This window comes from Triticum urartu, chromosome 5 (genome assembly GCF_003073215.2).
Source record: "Triticum urartu cultivar G1812 chromosome 5, Tu2.1, whole genome shotgun sequence".
NCBI classification, from domain to species: domain Eukaryota; kingdom Viridiplantae; phylum Streptophyta; class Magnoliopsida; order Poales; family Poaceae; genus Triticum; species Triticum urartu.
Window position 1 is genome coordinate 203,439,367 of NC_053026.1, and position 17,060 is coordinate 203,456,426.

Here is a 17,060-nt window from a genome sequence, read left to right on the forward strand (position 1 = left end):
TTCCCTCCTCGCTCCTTGCGGTGTCCAGATCCATCAACAACTGCTGCTCGCGGGCCTCGATGGATTCCATTGACCCCTCCAAGGAGCCGATCCTGGCCTTCATATCTTCAATTGTGCCGTTGGCAGCCTCGAGGCCTTGGCTCTTGGAGGAGAGCTGCGATTGTGAGTCCTTCAGAAGGGACTCTGCTTTCTGCACCACCTCCTTGAGGACCGAGACCTCCTTGGCGCTCCCGGTAAGCTTCTCCGTCAAATCAGCCACTTGCTAGTCAAGGTCCACCTTGGCGGTAGAGGTAGCAGGAAGGTCATCAGCAAACTTCTTCAACTGGGCAGCAGAGTTAACAACAAGGGCGTCCAGGGCTGCCTTGTGCCCGTCCTCCAGTTCTTTAGTGCTCTGCCGAACAAGGGCCTCCAGGTTGTCATCCTTGGCGCGGAGAGTGGCTTCGAGTTTTTCCTCCTGGAGAGCAATCTTTGCTCCCTGACGTCCAAGAGTGCTTTGCGCTCCGCCAGGCGCGCCTCTCAAGCGATGACATCCTCCGTCATCATTGAGAGTGTTTCCTGCTGCCTCAGGAGGGCCTGGAACCGATTTCCCTGCCAGTCATGCAGCTCAATCCCCTTATCCTTTAGCTTCTGGTCCACCTTGCAAGCGGACTGGCATTGCTCCTTGAGCTCCTTCCACCTTTGGCTATGCCGCTCCCGCATCTCTTTGAGACCCGCCGACACATACTCCATGAAGGAAAGGTCCATGACGACGGTGAAGGAGTTATCCACCTCTTCAACTCCCTGATACAGTGACGACAGTATGCGCTGGAGCTCCTCATCGAGTTCCGTTCTCATCGCCATCGACGAGCCGGGGGCTCCAAGTCCGGGCTACGCAAGCACCAACACCAGGTTGCTCGATGAAGACGACAGAACGTCCGCCGAGGCGCCAAATGGGGGAAGGGGGCCCATGGTTTGGAGGGGTATCTTCTCTTCGACCACAACCCCCGTCCCTGACATGCTACCAAGGGCTTCCTCGGACTCCTTCGGGAATCCTAGAACACCCCCGGCAGCATGGTCCTGCCCCTCTGTAGCGGCAATCTTGGCGGCCTCCTCGGCAGCATCCTTCTCTATGATGGCCACCTCCTCCAACAAATCTGGCTCTTCGCTCAAAGGGGCTGCGAGCAGATCCAGCAATCAATGACAAGGGTACAAAGTCAGGAATAATAAGCACACATATAAGAGAGACCACGAGAAGAAAAGCAGGTGAGTTACCCAGAGAGGCTTGCTAGGCAGGAAGTTCAGTTTTCCTGGCAATAACAGCTGCTGGGCTAGGATTGTCGTCTCCTTCCTCATTAGCCACGGCACCGCCGTGATGGGATTGTTCTGCGGGAACCCTTGGCGGGGATCCATCGATTCTATCAGAGGGCGAGGTTGGTCCCTCCAGAAGGGGCTCACCTTAAGTAGTCCCCTCCCCTCCTTTGTCTTCAATGGAGGGGAGCTCTTCGCCGTCATCCCCGGCAGGAGGGATCTTGATGTCTACTACACAACCTTCTTCTTGTAGACGTTGTTGGGCCTCCAAGTGCAGAGGTTTGTAGGATAGTAGCAAATTTCCCTCAAGTGGATGACCTAATGTTTATCAATCTGTGGGAGGCGTAGGATGAAGATGGTCTCTCTCAAACAACCCTGCAACCAAATAACAAAGAACCTCTTGTGTCCCCAACACACCCAATACAATGGTAAGTTGTATAGGTGCACTAGTTCGGCAAAGAGATGGTGATACAAGTGCAATATGGATGGTAGATATAAGTTTTTGTAATATGAAAATATAAAAACAGCAAGGTAACTAATGATAAAACTGAGCATAAACGGTATTGCAATGCTAGGAAACAAGGCCTAGGGTTCATACTTTCACTAGTGCAAGTTCTCTCAACAATAATAACATAATTGGATCATATAACAATCCCTGAACATGCAACATAGAGTCACTCCAAAGTCACTAATAGCGGAGAACAAATGAAGAGATTATTGTAGGGTACGAAACCACCTCAAAGTTATTCTTTCCGATTGATCTATTCAAGAGTCTATAGTAAAATAACACGAAGCTATTCTTTCCGTTCAATCTATCATAGAGTTCGTACTATAATAACACCTTAAGACACAAATCAACCAAAACCCTAATGTCACCTCAAGTATCCATGGGTATGATTATATGATATGCATCACACAATCTCAGATTCATCTATTAAACCAACACAAAGAACTTCCCCAAGGTTTCTACCAGAGAGTCAAGACGAAAACATGTGCCAACCCCTATGCATATGTTCACGAGGTCACGGAACTCGCAAGTTGATCACCAAAACATACATCAAGTGGATCACGTGATATCCCATTGTCACCACAGATAAGCACATGCAAGACATACATCAAGTGTTCTCAAATCCTTAAAGACTCAATCCGATAAGATAACTTCAAAATGAAAACTCAATCCACTAAAAGAGAGTAGAGGGGGAGAAACATCATAAGATCCAACTATAATAGCAAAGCTCGCAATACATCAAGATCGTGTGAATCAAGAACACGAGAGAGAGAGAGAGAGAGAGATCAAACACATAGCTACTGGTACATACCCTCAGCCTCGAGGGTGAACTACTCCCTCCTCGTCATGGAGAGCGCCGGGATGATGAAGATGGCCACCAAAGAGGGATTCCCCCTCCGGCAGGGTGCCAGAACGGGTCTAGATTGGTTTTCGGTGGCTACGGAGGCTTGCAGCGGTGGAACTCCCGATCTAGGTTATGTTCTGGGGGTTTCTATATATATAAGAGGTTTTGGCGTCGAGAACAAGTCAGGGGGGTCTCCAGGCTGTCCGCGAGGTAGGGAGGCACGCCCAGGGGATTGGGCGTGTTGGAAATATGCCCTAGAGGCAATAATAAAAGCATTATTATTATATTTCCTTGTTCATGATAATTGTCTTTATTCATGCTATAATTGTGTTATCCGGAAATCGTAATACATGTGTGAATAACAGACACCAACATGTCCCTAGTAAGCCTCTAGTTGACTAGCTCGTTGATCAACAGATAGTCATGGTTTCCTGACTATGGACATTGGATGTCATTGATAATGAGATCACATCATTAGGAGAATGATGTGATGGACAAGACCCAATCCTAAACATAGCACCAGATCGTATAGTTCGTTTGCTAGAGTTTTCCAATGTCAAGTATCTTTTCCTTAGACCATGAGATCGTGTAACTCCCGGATACCGTAGGAGTGCTTTGGGTATACCAAACGTCACAACGTAAGTGGGTGACTATAAAGGTAGACTACGGGTATCTCCGAAAGTGTCTGTTGGGTTGACATGGACCAAGACTGGGATTTGTCACTCCGTATGACGGAGAGGTATCACTGGGCCCACTCGGTAATGCATCATCATAATGAGCTCAAAGTGACCAAGTGTCTGGTCATGGGATCATGCATTATGGTACGAGTAAAGTGACTTGCCGGTAACGAGATTGAACGAGGTATTGGGATACCGACGATCGAATCTCGGGCAAGTAACATATCGATTGACAAAGGGAATTGCATACGGGGTTGATTGAATCCTCGACATCGTGGTTCATCCGATGAGATCATCGTGGAGCATGTGGGAGCCAACATGGGTATCCAGATCCCGCTGTTGGTTATTGACCGGAGAGTCGTCTCGGTCATGTCTGCTTGTCTCCCGAACCCGTAGGGTCTACACACTTAAGGTTCGGTGACGCTAGGGTTGTGAAGATATGTATATGCAGTAACCCGAATGTTGTTCGGGGTCCCGGATGAGATCCCGGACGTCACGAGGAGTTCCGGAATGGTCTGGAGGTAAAGAATTATATATAGGAAGTGCTGTTTCGGCCATCGGGATAAGTTTCGGGGTCACCGGTATTGTACCGGGACCACCGGAAGGGTCCCGGGGGTCCACCAGGTGGGGCCACCTATCCCGGGGGGGCCCATGGGCTGAAGTGGGAGGGAACCCAGCCCATAGTGGGCTGGGGCGCCACCCCCCAAGGGCCCATGCGGCTAGGGTTGGGGGGGAAACCCTAGAGGGGGCGCCCCCTTGCTTGGGGGGCAAGCCCCCCACCCTAGGCCGCCGCCCCCCCCCCTAGTAGATCCATCTACTAGGGCCGGCGCCCCCCCCCCATGGCACCCCTATATATAGTGGGGGAGAGGAGGGACTTCATACCCAGCCCCTGGCGCCTCCCTCTCTCCCCGTTACGTCTCTCTTCCTCGTAGTATAGGCGAAGCCCTGCTACTGTGACGCCCTGCATCCACCACCACGCCGTCGTGCTGCTGGATCTTCGTCAACCTCTCCTTCCCCCTTGCTGGATCAAGAAGGAGGAGACGTCTCCCGTCCCGTATGTGTGTTGAACGCGGAGGTGCCGTCCGTTCGGCGCTTGGTCATCGGTGATTTGGATCACGTCGTGTTCGACTACATCATCACCGTTCTTCGAACGCTTCCGCACGCGATCTACAAAGGTATGTAGATGCATCTGATGGCTCGTTGCTAGTTGAACTCCTAGATGGATCTTGGTGAAACAAGTAGGAAATTTTTTGTTTTCTGCAACGTTCCCCAACAGGGCGCGCCCCCTACCCTCGTGGGCAGCCCGGGACTCTTCTAGCCCAACTCTTTTAATCCATGACCTTCTTCTGGTCCAAAAATAAGTTCCGTGAAGTTTCATGTCAATTGGACTCCGTTTGGTTTTCCTTTTCTGCGATACTCAAAAACAAGAAGAAAACATAAACTGGCATTGGGCTCTAGGTTAATAGGTTAGTCCCGAAAATCATATAAAATAGCATATGAATGCATATAAAACATCCAAGGTTGATAATATAATAGCATGGAACAATAAAAAAATTATAGATACGTTGGAGACGTATCAAGCATTCCCAAGCTTAATTCATGCTCGTCCTCGAGTAGGTAAATGATAAAAACAGAATTTTTGATGTGGAATGCTACCTAACATATTTATCCATGTAAATCTCTTTATTGTGGCAAGAATATTCAGATCCATAAGATTCATGAAAAAAGTTTAACATTGACATAAAAATAATAATACTTCAAGTATACTAACTAAGCAATTATGTCTTCTCAAAATAACATGGCCAAAGAAAGCTTATCCCTACAAAATCATATAGTTTCGTCATGCTCCATTTTCGTCACACAAGAATGCTCCCATCATGCACAACCCCGATGACAAGCCAAGCAATTGTTTCATACTTTAGTAATCTCAAACTTTTTTCAACTTTCACGCAATACATGAGCGTGAGCCATGGACATAGCACTATGGGTGGAATAGAATATAATGATGGGGGTTGTGTGGAGAAGACAAAAAAGGAGAAAGTCTCACATTGACGCGGCTAATCAACGGGCTATGGAGATGCCCATCAATTGATGGCAATGCAAGGAGTAGGGATTGCCATGCAACAGATGCACTAGAGCTATAAATGTATGAAAGCTCAACAAAAGAAACTAAGTGGGTGTGCGTCCAACTTACTTGCTCACGAAGACCTAGGGCATTTGAGGAAGCCCATTGTTGGAATATACAAGCCAAGTTCTATAATGAAAAATTCCCACTAGTATATGAAAGTGACAAAACAAGAGACTCTCTATCATGAAGATCATGGTGCTACTTTGAAGCACAAGTGTGGAAAAAGGATAGTAGCATTGTCCCTTCTTTTCTTTTCTTTTGGCCTCCCCCTATTTTTATTTGGCCTTTTTTTGGTCTTCCCCCTTTTTTGGCCTTTCTCTTTTTTGGGGGACAATGCTCTATTAATGATGATCATCCCACTTCTATTTATTTACAACTCAATGATTACAACTCGATACTAGAACAAAATATGACTATATGAGTGCCTCCGGCGGTGTACCGGGATGGGCAATGAAACAAGAGTGACACGTATGAAATTATGCATGGTGGCTTTGTCACAAATACGATGTCTACTACATGATCATGCAAGGCAATATGACAATGATGAAACATGTCATAATAAACAGAATGGTGGAAAGTTGCATGGCAATATATCTTAGAATGGCTATGGAAATGCCATAATAGGTAGGTACAGTGGCTGTTTTGAGGAAGATATAAGGAGGTTTATGTGTGATAGAGCATATCATATCACGGGGTTTGGATGCACCGGCGAAGTTTGCACCAACTCTCGAGGCGGGAAAGGGCAATGCACGGTACTGAAGAGGCTAGCAATGATGGAAAGGTGAGAGTGCGTATAATCCATGGACTCAACATTAGTCATAAAGAACTCACATACTTATTGCAAAAATCTACAAGTTATCAAAAACCAAGCACTACGCGCATGCTCCTGGGGGGGTAGATTGGTAGGAAAAGACCATCGCTCGTCCCCGACCGCCACTCATAAGGAAGGCAATCAAAGAAACACCTCATGCTTCAAATTTGTCACACAACGGTTACCATATGTGCATGCTACGGGACTTGCAAACCTCAACACAAGTATTTCTCAAATTCACAATTAGTCAACTAGCATGACTCTAATATTACCATCTTCATATCTCAAAAAAATTATCAAGTATCAAACTTCTCATAGTATTCAATGCACTTATAATGAAAGTTTTTATTATACCCATCTTGGATGCCTATCATATTAGGACTAAATTCATAACCAAAGCAAACTAACATGCTGTTTAGGAATCTCAAAATAATATAAGTGAAGCATGAGAGTTCATATATTTCTTCAAAATAGAACCACCGCCGTGCTCTCAAAAGATATAAGTGAAGCACTAGAGCAAACTACAAACTACTCCGAAAGATATAAGCGAAGATCAATGAGCAGTCGAATAATTATGCAACTATGTGAAGACTCTCTAACATTTAATAATTTCAGATATTGGTATATTATTCAAGCAGCAAGCAAAACAAAAGAAAATAAAATGACGCTTCAAGCAAAACACATATCATGTGGTGAATAAAAATATAGCTCCAAGTAAAGTTACCGATAACGAAGACGAAAGAGGGGATGCCATCCGTGGCATCCCCAAGCTTAGGCTCTTGGTTGTCCTTGAATATTACCTTGGGGTGCCTTGGGCATCCCCAAGCTTAGCCTATTGCCACTCCTTATTCCATAGTCCATCGAATCTTTACCCAAAACTTGAAAACTTCACAACACAAAACTTAACAGAAAACTCATAAGCTCTGTTAGTATAAGAAAATAAATCACCACTTAGGTACCGTTGTGAACTCATTATAAATTCATATTGGTGGAATATCTACTGTATTCCAACTTCTCTATGGTTCATACCCTCCGATACTACTCATAGATTCATCAAAATAAGCAAACAAAACATAGAAAACAGAATCTGTCAAGAACAGAATAGTCTGTAGTAATCTGTAGGTTTCGAATACTTCTGTAACTCCAAAAATTCTTAAATAAATTGGTTGACCTGAGGAATTTGTCTATTAATCATCTTCAAAAAGAATCATCCTAACCGCACTGTCCAGTAAAAAATGCCAGCTAATCTCGTGAGCGCAAAAGTTTCTGTTTTTTGCAGCAAGATCGCAAAGACTTCGCCCAAGTCTTCCCAAAGGTTCTACTTGGCACAAACACTAATTAAAACATAAAATCAATCTAAACAGAGTCTATATGAATTATTTATTACTAAACAGGAGCAAAGAACAAAAATAAAATTGGATTGCCTCCCAACAAGCGCTATCGTTTAACTCCCCTAGCTAGTCATGATGATTTCAATGATGCTCACATAAAAGATAAGAATTGAAACATAAAGAGAGCATCATGAAGAATATAACTAGCACATTTAATCCTAACCCACTTCCTATGCATAGGGATTTTGTGAGCAAACAACTTGTGGGAACAAGAATCAACTTGCATAGGAAAGCAAAACAAGCATAACTTCAAGATTTTAAGCACATAGAGAGGAAACTTGATATTATTGCAATTCCTACGAGCATATATTCCTCCCTCATAATAATTTTTAGTAGCATCATGAATGAATTCAACAATATAACCATCACATAAAGCATTATTTTCATGATCTACAAGTATGCAAAGTTGACACTCTTCCAAAATAGTGGGATTAACATTAACTAAAGTCATGACCTCTCCAAACCCACTTTCATAATTATCACAATAAGATTCAACACCCTCCAAAATATTGGGATCATTACTTCCTAAAGTTGACACTTTTCCAAACCCACTTTCATCAATATAATCATCATAAATAGGAGGCATGCTATCATCAAAATAAATTTGCTCATCAAAACTTGGGGGACAAAAAATATCATCTTCATCAAAAATAGAATCCCCAAGCTTGTGGCTTTGCATATCATTAGCATCATGGATATTCAAAGAATTCATACTAACAACATTGCAATCATGCTTATCATCCAAAGATTTAGTGCCAAACATTCAAATTCATTCTTCTTCTAACACTTTGGCACAATTATCGGAATCCTTATTTTCATGAAAGAAATTAAAAAGATGAAGCATATGAGGTATCCTCAATTCCATTTTTTAATTTTCTTTTATAAACTAAACTAGTGATAAAACAAGAAACTAAAAGGTTCGATTGCAAGATTTAAAGATATACCTTCAAGCGCTAACCTCCTCAGCAAGGGCGCCAGAAAAGAGCTTGATGTCTACTACACAACCTTCTTCTTGTAGACGTTGTTGGGCCTCCAAGTGCAGAGGTTTGTAGGACAATAGCAAATTTCCCTCAAGTGGATAACCTAAGGTTTATCAATCTGTGGGAGGTGTAGGATGAAGATGGTCTCTCTCAAACAACCCTGCAACCAAATAACAAAGAGTCTCTTGTGTCCCCAACACACCCAATACAATGATAAGTTGTATAGGTGCACTAGTTCGGCAAAGAGGTGGTGATACAAGTGCAATATGGAACAATCAAAAATTATAGACACGATACTCAAAAACAAGGAAAAACATAAACTGGCACTGGGCTCTAGGTTAATAGGTTAGTCCCAAAAATCATATAAAATAGCATATAAATGCATATAAAACATCCAAGGTTGATAATATAATAGCATGGAACAATCAAAAATTATAGATACGTTGGAGACGTATCAGATCCCTTCTGTGCCTTCGGACCGGGGGCTAGACTGGGGGCTTGGTGCCGGAGCGCTCGTGCTACTCCCTACCGGGCACGTTCCTTCCGCCACCATTGGGGGCTCTGTGCGTTTGAGCCACCTGGACCAGTGGACGAGGGTCTCCGTCTCCTCCTCCTCCCTGCCGGCAACAACAAGCAAGATTAATTAACAGATACAAGCAACAATACTGAAGATAATACAAGAAAAGAGAGAAAGAGAGACCGATCTCCCTTACTCTTCGTCAATAAGCATGGAATTCAGCTTGAAGTCCATGGGCGGTGAGGGCGCCCTGCTCCTCTTTTGGGGCAGAGGGGTAGAGCTCTCTGGCGGCTTCGAGACCTACCGGCGTGGTGGAGGCTCCAATGAAGACGAGCTCTCCAAAGAGCTCGAACTCGACTGAGTGTTGGGGTCGCCCTCCATGGCTGTCGGCTACTTGGCGGGAAGGGCCCTGGCCCCGAAGAGCTAAGGAGAGTGATGGTGCACAGCTTCGGGGATGTTGATCTTGGAGGTGGTCTCCCTCGCCCTCTTGGCGGCAGGTGCAGGATCGGGGGCTGCCACTCCCTGATTGGCCGCCCGATTGCGAGGGCACGGGTTCAAGACTGTCTTGGGGGCTTGAGGGCCTTTTGCGAGCCACTCCTTTCTAGGTTTGATCACCTCCTCCACTTCCTCTTCCCCTAGAGCCTCTGATGCTACAACATATAGAGCCTCAACCCAGAAAGGCCCGTCCCTGGCAGCCTCTTCCGAGACTTGCGTCTCGCCCTTGCCGTGGGAAGAGCTCTCATCCCCAGCCACTAGAACGAGAAACCCCCCCTACCCCTACAGCTACGCACTCCCTCCAACGAAACATCGATGCGTTGCTAGGATTAAAGTCCCCACTTGCCACTTCCCACTTCACGACTATTGACCACTTTGTTGAAAAAGGAAAAATAAACACATCCTAGGGATAAAGTACCCACAGCACCGCCGCCTACCTTCATCCTATCGTGCGAGGCCGGATCCGGTTCTCCGGTTTCCCTCCTCCCTCCCCAGTCAGGCCGCCTCAACCATGCTCCGCGATCCCGACGTCGAGGGTTTCCTCATCAGTCCGGCGCCACCCTTCCCTCCCACCCCGAACGGCAACCCCGCGGAATCGGAGGAGCGACACGATGTCAACCGCGGCGATGGTGCAGGTCGGCGACGTGCCGGACCCGACGGTGCGGAACCACCTGGAGCAGGACACCCTCAAGTGGATCTTCGTCGGTGGCATGGGCGGCGTCGGTAAGACCATCTGCAGCTCCATCGTCTCCATCTGCGTCTGCCAGTCCGTGTCCGTCATCTCCAGCGACCCTGTTCTTCATCCTCAGGGACGCCTTCCAGCAGTGCTTCATCAAGTTCTTCACCCTCGTCAAGGGCTTCTGCAACCTTTACACCAAGGTGATTATTTTCTCCCCTCTCTATTTGCTTTCCTCCAGTTCACTCCATCGGCCCTGGGATCTGCGTTAGTACTTAATTTGAGGTATGTGTGGCTGGTTGCCTACTGATGAACCTGTATCTTCACGAACAGAATGGAGATTCTACTTATGCTTGTAATATGGCGGTGATTTCATCTTATCCTTTCCTTCAAAATTACAGTTGACATAAGTTCTATGACGAGTGGAAAATAAGTATGCTATTTGGAAATTTCCTTTTTTTAATATATTCTGCCGAGGACAGACTTTCAGCAGTCAAGATTGAGGTGGCTGACTTGGAGAAAAAAGAGTACCAATTATCTAGCAATTGCCTCTGGTTCGCTGCAAAGAGATATTTCATGTTAGTTGAACCCTTATTATTGCGTCAGTTTTCGTAACTTTTATGATCCATGTTATATATATACTCCCCTAGTCTAACATTTGTTCTCTTACTGTAGATTAGTCCAATGGAGTACTATTCTGTAGTTTTTGATACAGCTCCTACAAGCATACATTATTATGGTTACTAAAGTTGCAGTAATGCAGGAGAAGGGTCTAGAGAAAATGACAGACTTAAAGAATAGATTCAGTCATCTGTTGAATCATGTATTCCTTAATATTGAGAAATTTCAACCTATTGGGAAACTATGATTGTTGTTTGTCCACACATGTATGCCCATGGTTGTGTGCAGAGGATAAATTTTATTTAGGGTAGGGCGAACACTAAAGCTGTCCGCTGCTCTTGCTGATGTTCGCTTGCCTGCCGTCGCCGACCATTGTCCGTTTAGCCGCCGTTTCTACCACAATGGACTAGTCAGCTAGCCGGTAGGGTCCATCACTCTCACTCGCATGGTGTCGCTATGTGCGCATGATGCCTCATAGCTTGGTCGCTTCAGCTTAGGGATTAGCAGTCTGTGGCGGTTACCAAACAATGACTAGGCCAGCATCAGGACCATGCCCATATCTCACCAACGATCAAGCGCTTACATATTACTCCCTCTGTCCCATAATGTAAGACGTTTTTTCACACTAGTGTAGTGTCAAAAGGCATCTTACATTATGGGACGGAGGGAGTATATATCAATTCACTCCACCTTGGTTGTAGTACATTGTATAACTTAAAAATAATTAGCATGAGTGTGTTTGGTTCATCAGAGTATGAACTAATTCTATGGAATATAGAGGTAAATCAATTCTAAATCCAATCAATTGTAACCTCTACTTGTGAGTATTGGAGGGCACATCTTGTTTCCATCCGAAGACTACATAATGACAAATGGATACACTCTTATAAAAGCAAGTTGGCAACCTTTTTCCTATAAAGATGTAATAAATTTGGCTGTTGCTTTTGAACTTATTGATGTTATTTGTGTTTCTCTGCCATCTTACCAAGAAATGAGACATGCTATATTGTAAGTGAACATTCTGTTATTTGGTGACAAACTAAAAAACTGCACACACATGTTTTCCATTCAATTTCACCACTACTTTTTTTGTATATGTTTTTATTTCTACTAGTAAATGTACAATTTGTGCATCTGTCATGTTTTCTTGTCTATTTGGTTGAGCAAATAGTGCATCTAAAAATGGAAAAGGGTCTGTAAGCATTATGTATGGCTGAATATTGAAGTTTCAATTGTTTTCTCATGTATGGTTTCTTATGTTTGCAATTCAACAAACAACATAGCTTTAAATTTTAGTAGGGTAAAGAGGTGTGATAATCAAGCTATCTTCTTAGTTCTTTGTTAGTATTATTTGTGCAATACTACACAATGCACATTGTATCAGGTCATTCATTTCATATACAAGGTGGAAAAGTGTTGATGGTTTAGAACATGCCACTAAATATATGTAATAGGAATAATTATCGCATGACCTTCAACCTTTATATGTTGCTTCTTTAAATTTTACGTTTCCATCAACCTGGTTTTTCTCTACCATAAGTTATTGATCTTGTTTCTTTGTTGTTGTAGATTGCCAAGAAAAATAGATGGTGCATGGCACATGCTGATTGCGAGGTCAAGAATTGGGCTTCTACTAGATAGTTTAGCATTACGTTTTAGAACATCACTTTCATGGTCACATTATGTTCTACAATGGCTGAGACGTTGATTGCATGGTCAATAATTGGGATGCTACTAGATAGTTTCACAAGCTGTAATCTTTGGATTGTGTTCTTTGTAGTGCCAAATGCAACAGAGTTAATTTTATATATGAGATCTTTATGTTTATTATATCATGGCTTCTGTGCACTGTTTGAATTGACCTAATAATTTTGGATGTAAATATATGAAATGCAATTAATTGTCCATGCTATGTAGTTGTTGCAATGATCCATTTGGAAATCCTCATATGTAGGGTAACCAGCAATGGATATGAAGGTTGTTATGGGCTTACTATATACGTTGCTGGTGTTGCAACGCATCTCCACATTGCTTACCAACGCATATGTATACGTTGTTGTAGACTCTTGCAACTCCACCAAAGGCAACGCATATTCATCCGTTGGTGTAGACCTCAGCAACATTTATATGGGCATAGAACAACGCATCGTTGCGTTGCTAAAGGGGGGTTATTGTTGTAGTGAGCTTTCCATCTTCCCTTTCCAGCCTTCTCGACCTTCGCTGCGGCTGCAGCTTGAGCCGCCCTATCTTCCTCAAGCCTCCTCTTAATGTACGCCACCTCCACCATGGAGGTGCATTTATACATTTTAGTTTCCACCTTAGTGGCCCTTTCTACTAAAGTGGAGGACCATGCCAGCTCTTCATCAAACATGGGCAAGTTGACGCGTACCATGGGCTTTGTTAGCTTAGTCACTATAAACGATATTAGCTGAAGTGATCGTACGATGTCCATCCAACGGCCGTCGTGCTTCTTCAACCTTTGGTCTTGTTGCTCCAGCCGCCCAAACCAGCGTCGGCCGTGTCGCCTGCTCCTGCCTCCTGTGCCCGGCCGTGCTTCCACCACTGGCCATGCCATCCCTCTATACTCACCCACACCTCATGTTATTCTCCAGCGATGGCAGCCTCACACCGCAGCTGAAGTAGTCAACCCACGTACTCCCCTCTGCATGGGCATCCACTGCCGCGTCTTTCCCACCTTCGCGTCGTTCCCTTCCTAGGCCTCACCATCGTCCACCGTCATGGTGCTCTTGGCGCGGCGTGGTCAACGTGGTCAACAGAGGACATCCATTGGAAGAGGACTTTAGGCGGTGACGCTGACAGCTGGACCCACCAACTACATCTTCGAACACAAGGAAGTGCCTCCTTATTACTCACAAAATAAAAATGATTCCTCCCTCTGACAGCTGGGACCGAGTAGCTATATCTTCGCACGCAAGGAAGTGTGTCCTTATCCTCCCTGACCGCTAGGACCCACCCGGTCAAAGCGTACATAGCGTTGTCCGTCTGGTCGCGAACGTGTACGTACATAATGGTCGATCGGTCTCTCTGCAAGTATGAACCGTGCCCGATTAAGTAGCGGCACGTGTCATTGTAGAGCACCCAACATAGAAGTTCACGCAGTCCTGTCTAAGTCATGTACACGTACGTACCACCACAGGGCAAAAATTATGACCACATACGTATAGATGGGTGGGGTCTCGAGCGCGTACTCACGCATATATATATATATATATATATATATATATATACGGACGACCACGGCTCGTTTACATGGAGAAGCAACAAACAGCAGCAACGGTGTCCTGTTCATCGGGTAGCGAACCGGCTGGGTTGGAACAGAGAAACAATGTCCTGTTCATCGGGAGGCAACCGACTGAGTCGAAATGTGTCGTGTTCATCGGGAGCCAACCGGCTTGGATGGAACAGCTAATCGAAACGAGGCCTGGCGTACCGCAGAACGGAGGAAACGACCTTGTGTTTGACCGGCCACGGTCGAAATGGGATCCTGTTCATCGGGAGGGGTCTGGCGTATGCAAAATGGAGGAAACAGACTTCTCTTGGACCTCCTACGGTCGAAACGGGGTCCTGTTGATCGGGAGTGGTGTGGCGTACCGCAAAACAGAGGAAACAGACTTGTGTTGGAGTGCTACGGTCGAAATGGGATACTGTTCATCTCCACCGCCGACTGCCTCCACGGGCTACTGTTCATCCACCGGCTCCTGTTCATCCAGCCTCCAGCCTTCACCTGCGACTGTTCATCCACAGGCTCCTGTTCATTCAGCCTCCACCGCTCCTCCACCGGCTACTATTCAACCAGCCCTCTCCACGGGGTCATGTTCAACCACTCCTCCATGGGCTACTGTTCATCCAGCCCTCCACCGTCTACTATTCAACCAGCCCTCCACGGGGTCCTGTTCATCCAGCCCTCCATGGGGTCCTATTCATCTAGCCCTCCATGGGGTCCTGTTCACCCACCCCCAACCGGCTCGATCAGGGTCCTGTTGATCCAGAGGCAACGGCCTCTACTACCACGGGGTCCTATTCATCCACCCCACCGGGAACTGTTCATCCACCCCCCTCCCCGAACAACGCTCACTGTTCATCAAGAGGTAGCATCGATCGGCTTCAGTTAGCAGCAGTAGCGAAGGAATCACTCGGGTTTATTTAACAACAAGGGATCGATCGGGATTCAGTAACGTAGCTAGTGCAATCGCCCGGGTTCAGTTAGAGCGCAACACCTCGCACACGCGCGTACGTGTACGAGAGAAATGCACAAATCTCTGTGCATCGCTCATCCCCAACCACCCACCGTAACCGGGAAGTCCCCGATATTTTCCTCGCCCTCACTCCTACCATGTTTTTTTCCGTCATGGACGGCCCAAAGAATGTCATGCAACTGCGTCTCCGGCCCACCCAGGACGAAAAGCCCATTTTCTATCATGATTTTTTGTCATAGAAGTAGGAGCCCACCACATCTATGATGAAACCTGGTTTTGTCACAATTATCGTCATAAAAGTGTCATAAGCATGACCAAATTTTTTCGTTCGGCCCAAAATGTCATGGATGTGTCTTTTTTTGTGCAACAGGCACAAGAACAAGATCACAACACCAAGATCAGATTGAAGCACAAGGTATCAGTTCTTCGAAGGACCAACATGTAGCACAAGAAGACCAAGACTAGCCTGAGCGACAAGAAGGTATGGTGGACTCATTTGGCACAACTTTGGGTTTAAGGAGTTGGATGCACAAGTATTATTCCCGCTTAGTACAAATGGAGGCTAGCAAATAGATTGAGAAGTGACCAACCTAGAAACAAAAATGATCATAAGCAAGCATTAAACATAACTAATACCAAATAATGCACCACAAGTAGGATATAACTTCATTGCATAACTGTTGACTTTCGTGCTTGCATAGGGAATCGCAAACCTTAACACCAATATTCTTACTAAGCATAATTACTCACCAACATGACTCACATATTGCTATCTCCATATCTCAAAACTGTTACAACGAACCAAGTTTATATTGTCCAATGATCTTCATGAAAGTTTGTATTATATCCCCCTTGAATATCTATAACTTAGGGACTAATTTCATATATCACCATTTCTACTTTTCAAGCTCTCAAATAAACCTAAGTGAGGTGCGAGAGCATAAATATTTCTTCAAAATTTTCAACTTTCAAAATATTCTAAGTGAAGCATGAGAGGATTTCTTCAAATTTACTAACTCTCAAAATAATCTAAGTGAAGCATGAGAGCATATATCTTCAAAATTTTACTACCATCATGCTCAAAAAGATATAAGTGAAGCACTAGAGCAATTCCTAGCTCAACAAAATTTAAGTGAAGCACATAGAGCAATTCTAACAAATCATATCAACATTATGACTCTCTGAAATAGGTGTGTCCAGCAAGGATGATTGTGACAAACTAAAAAGAAAAACAAGCAAATACTCATATAATACAAGACGTTCCAAGCGAAACTCATTGTATGTGACGAATAAAAATATAGCTCCAAGTAAAATTACCAATGGTCATTAGAAGAAAGAGGGGATGCCTTCCAGGGCATCCCCAAGCTTAGTTGCTTGGTACTCCTTAAATATTACCTTGGGGTGCCATGGGCATCCCCAAGCATAGTCTCTTTTCACTCCTTATTGCTTCATCCCTCGTGATCTCACCCAAAACTTGAAAACTTCAATCACACAAAACTTAACAAAACCTTCGTGAGATCCGTTAGTATAATAAAGAAAAACACCACTTTAAGTACTATTGTGTAACGCCCTTGATGCGGCTATAGCTCTCACGTGTCGAGGCACGACTTAGAGACATAACCGCATTGAAAGCAATGTCGCAAGTCAGGCAATCATTACAACATCCCATGTAATACATAATAAAACGGGGAAGACAACATAGTTGGCTTACACTCGCCACGTCACATCAGAGTACATAAATAACATTTATCATACAAATCACTCATGGCCCGACTACGGCGCCAAAATAGAAAAGACCCCCAACATGCGACAAGGCCCGGAAACGAACCCCAACTAGGCACCACTACTGATCATCGGGAAAGGAAACATAATAACGCTGAGAGTCCTCATCGAACTCCCACTTGAGCT

At 44.9% G+C, this 17,060-nt stretch overlaps 1 protein-coding gene across 1 annotated transcript; it reads left to right on the forward strand.

Annotated features, from left to right (window-relative positions):
* Positions 1–9,578: 9,578 nt before the first annotated feature.
* Positions 9,579–12,743, forward strand: LOC125506922. Its single transcript, XM_048671630.1, has 4 exons — positions 9,579–9,640; positions 10,046–10,517; positions 11,078–11,137; positions 12,505–12,743. The coding sequence occupies exons 1-4, from the start codon at positions 9,579–9,581 to the stop codon at positions 12,574–12,576; spliced, it is 666 nt and encodes a 221-aa protein (XP_048527587.1). The 3' UTR covers positions 12,577–12,743.
* The last annotated feature ends 4,317 nt before the right edge of the window (positions 12,744–17,060 follow it).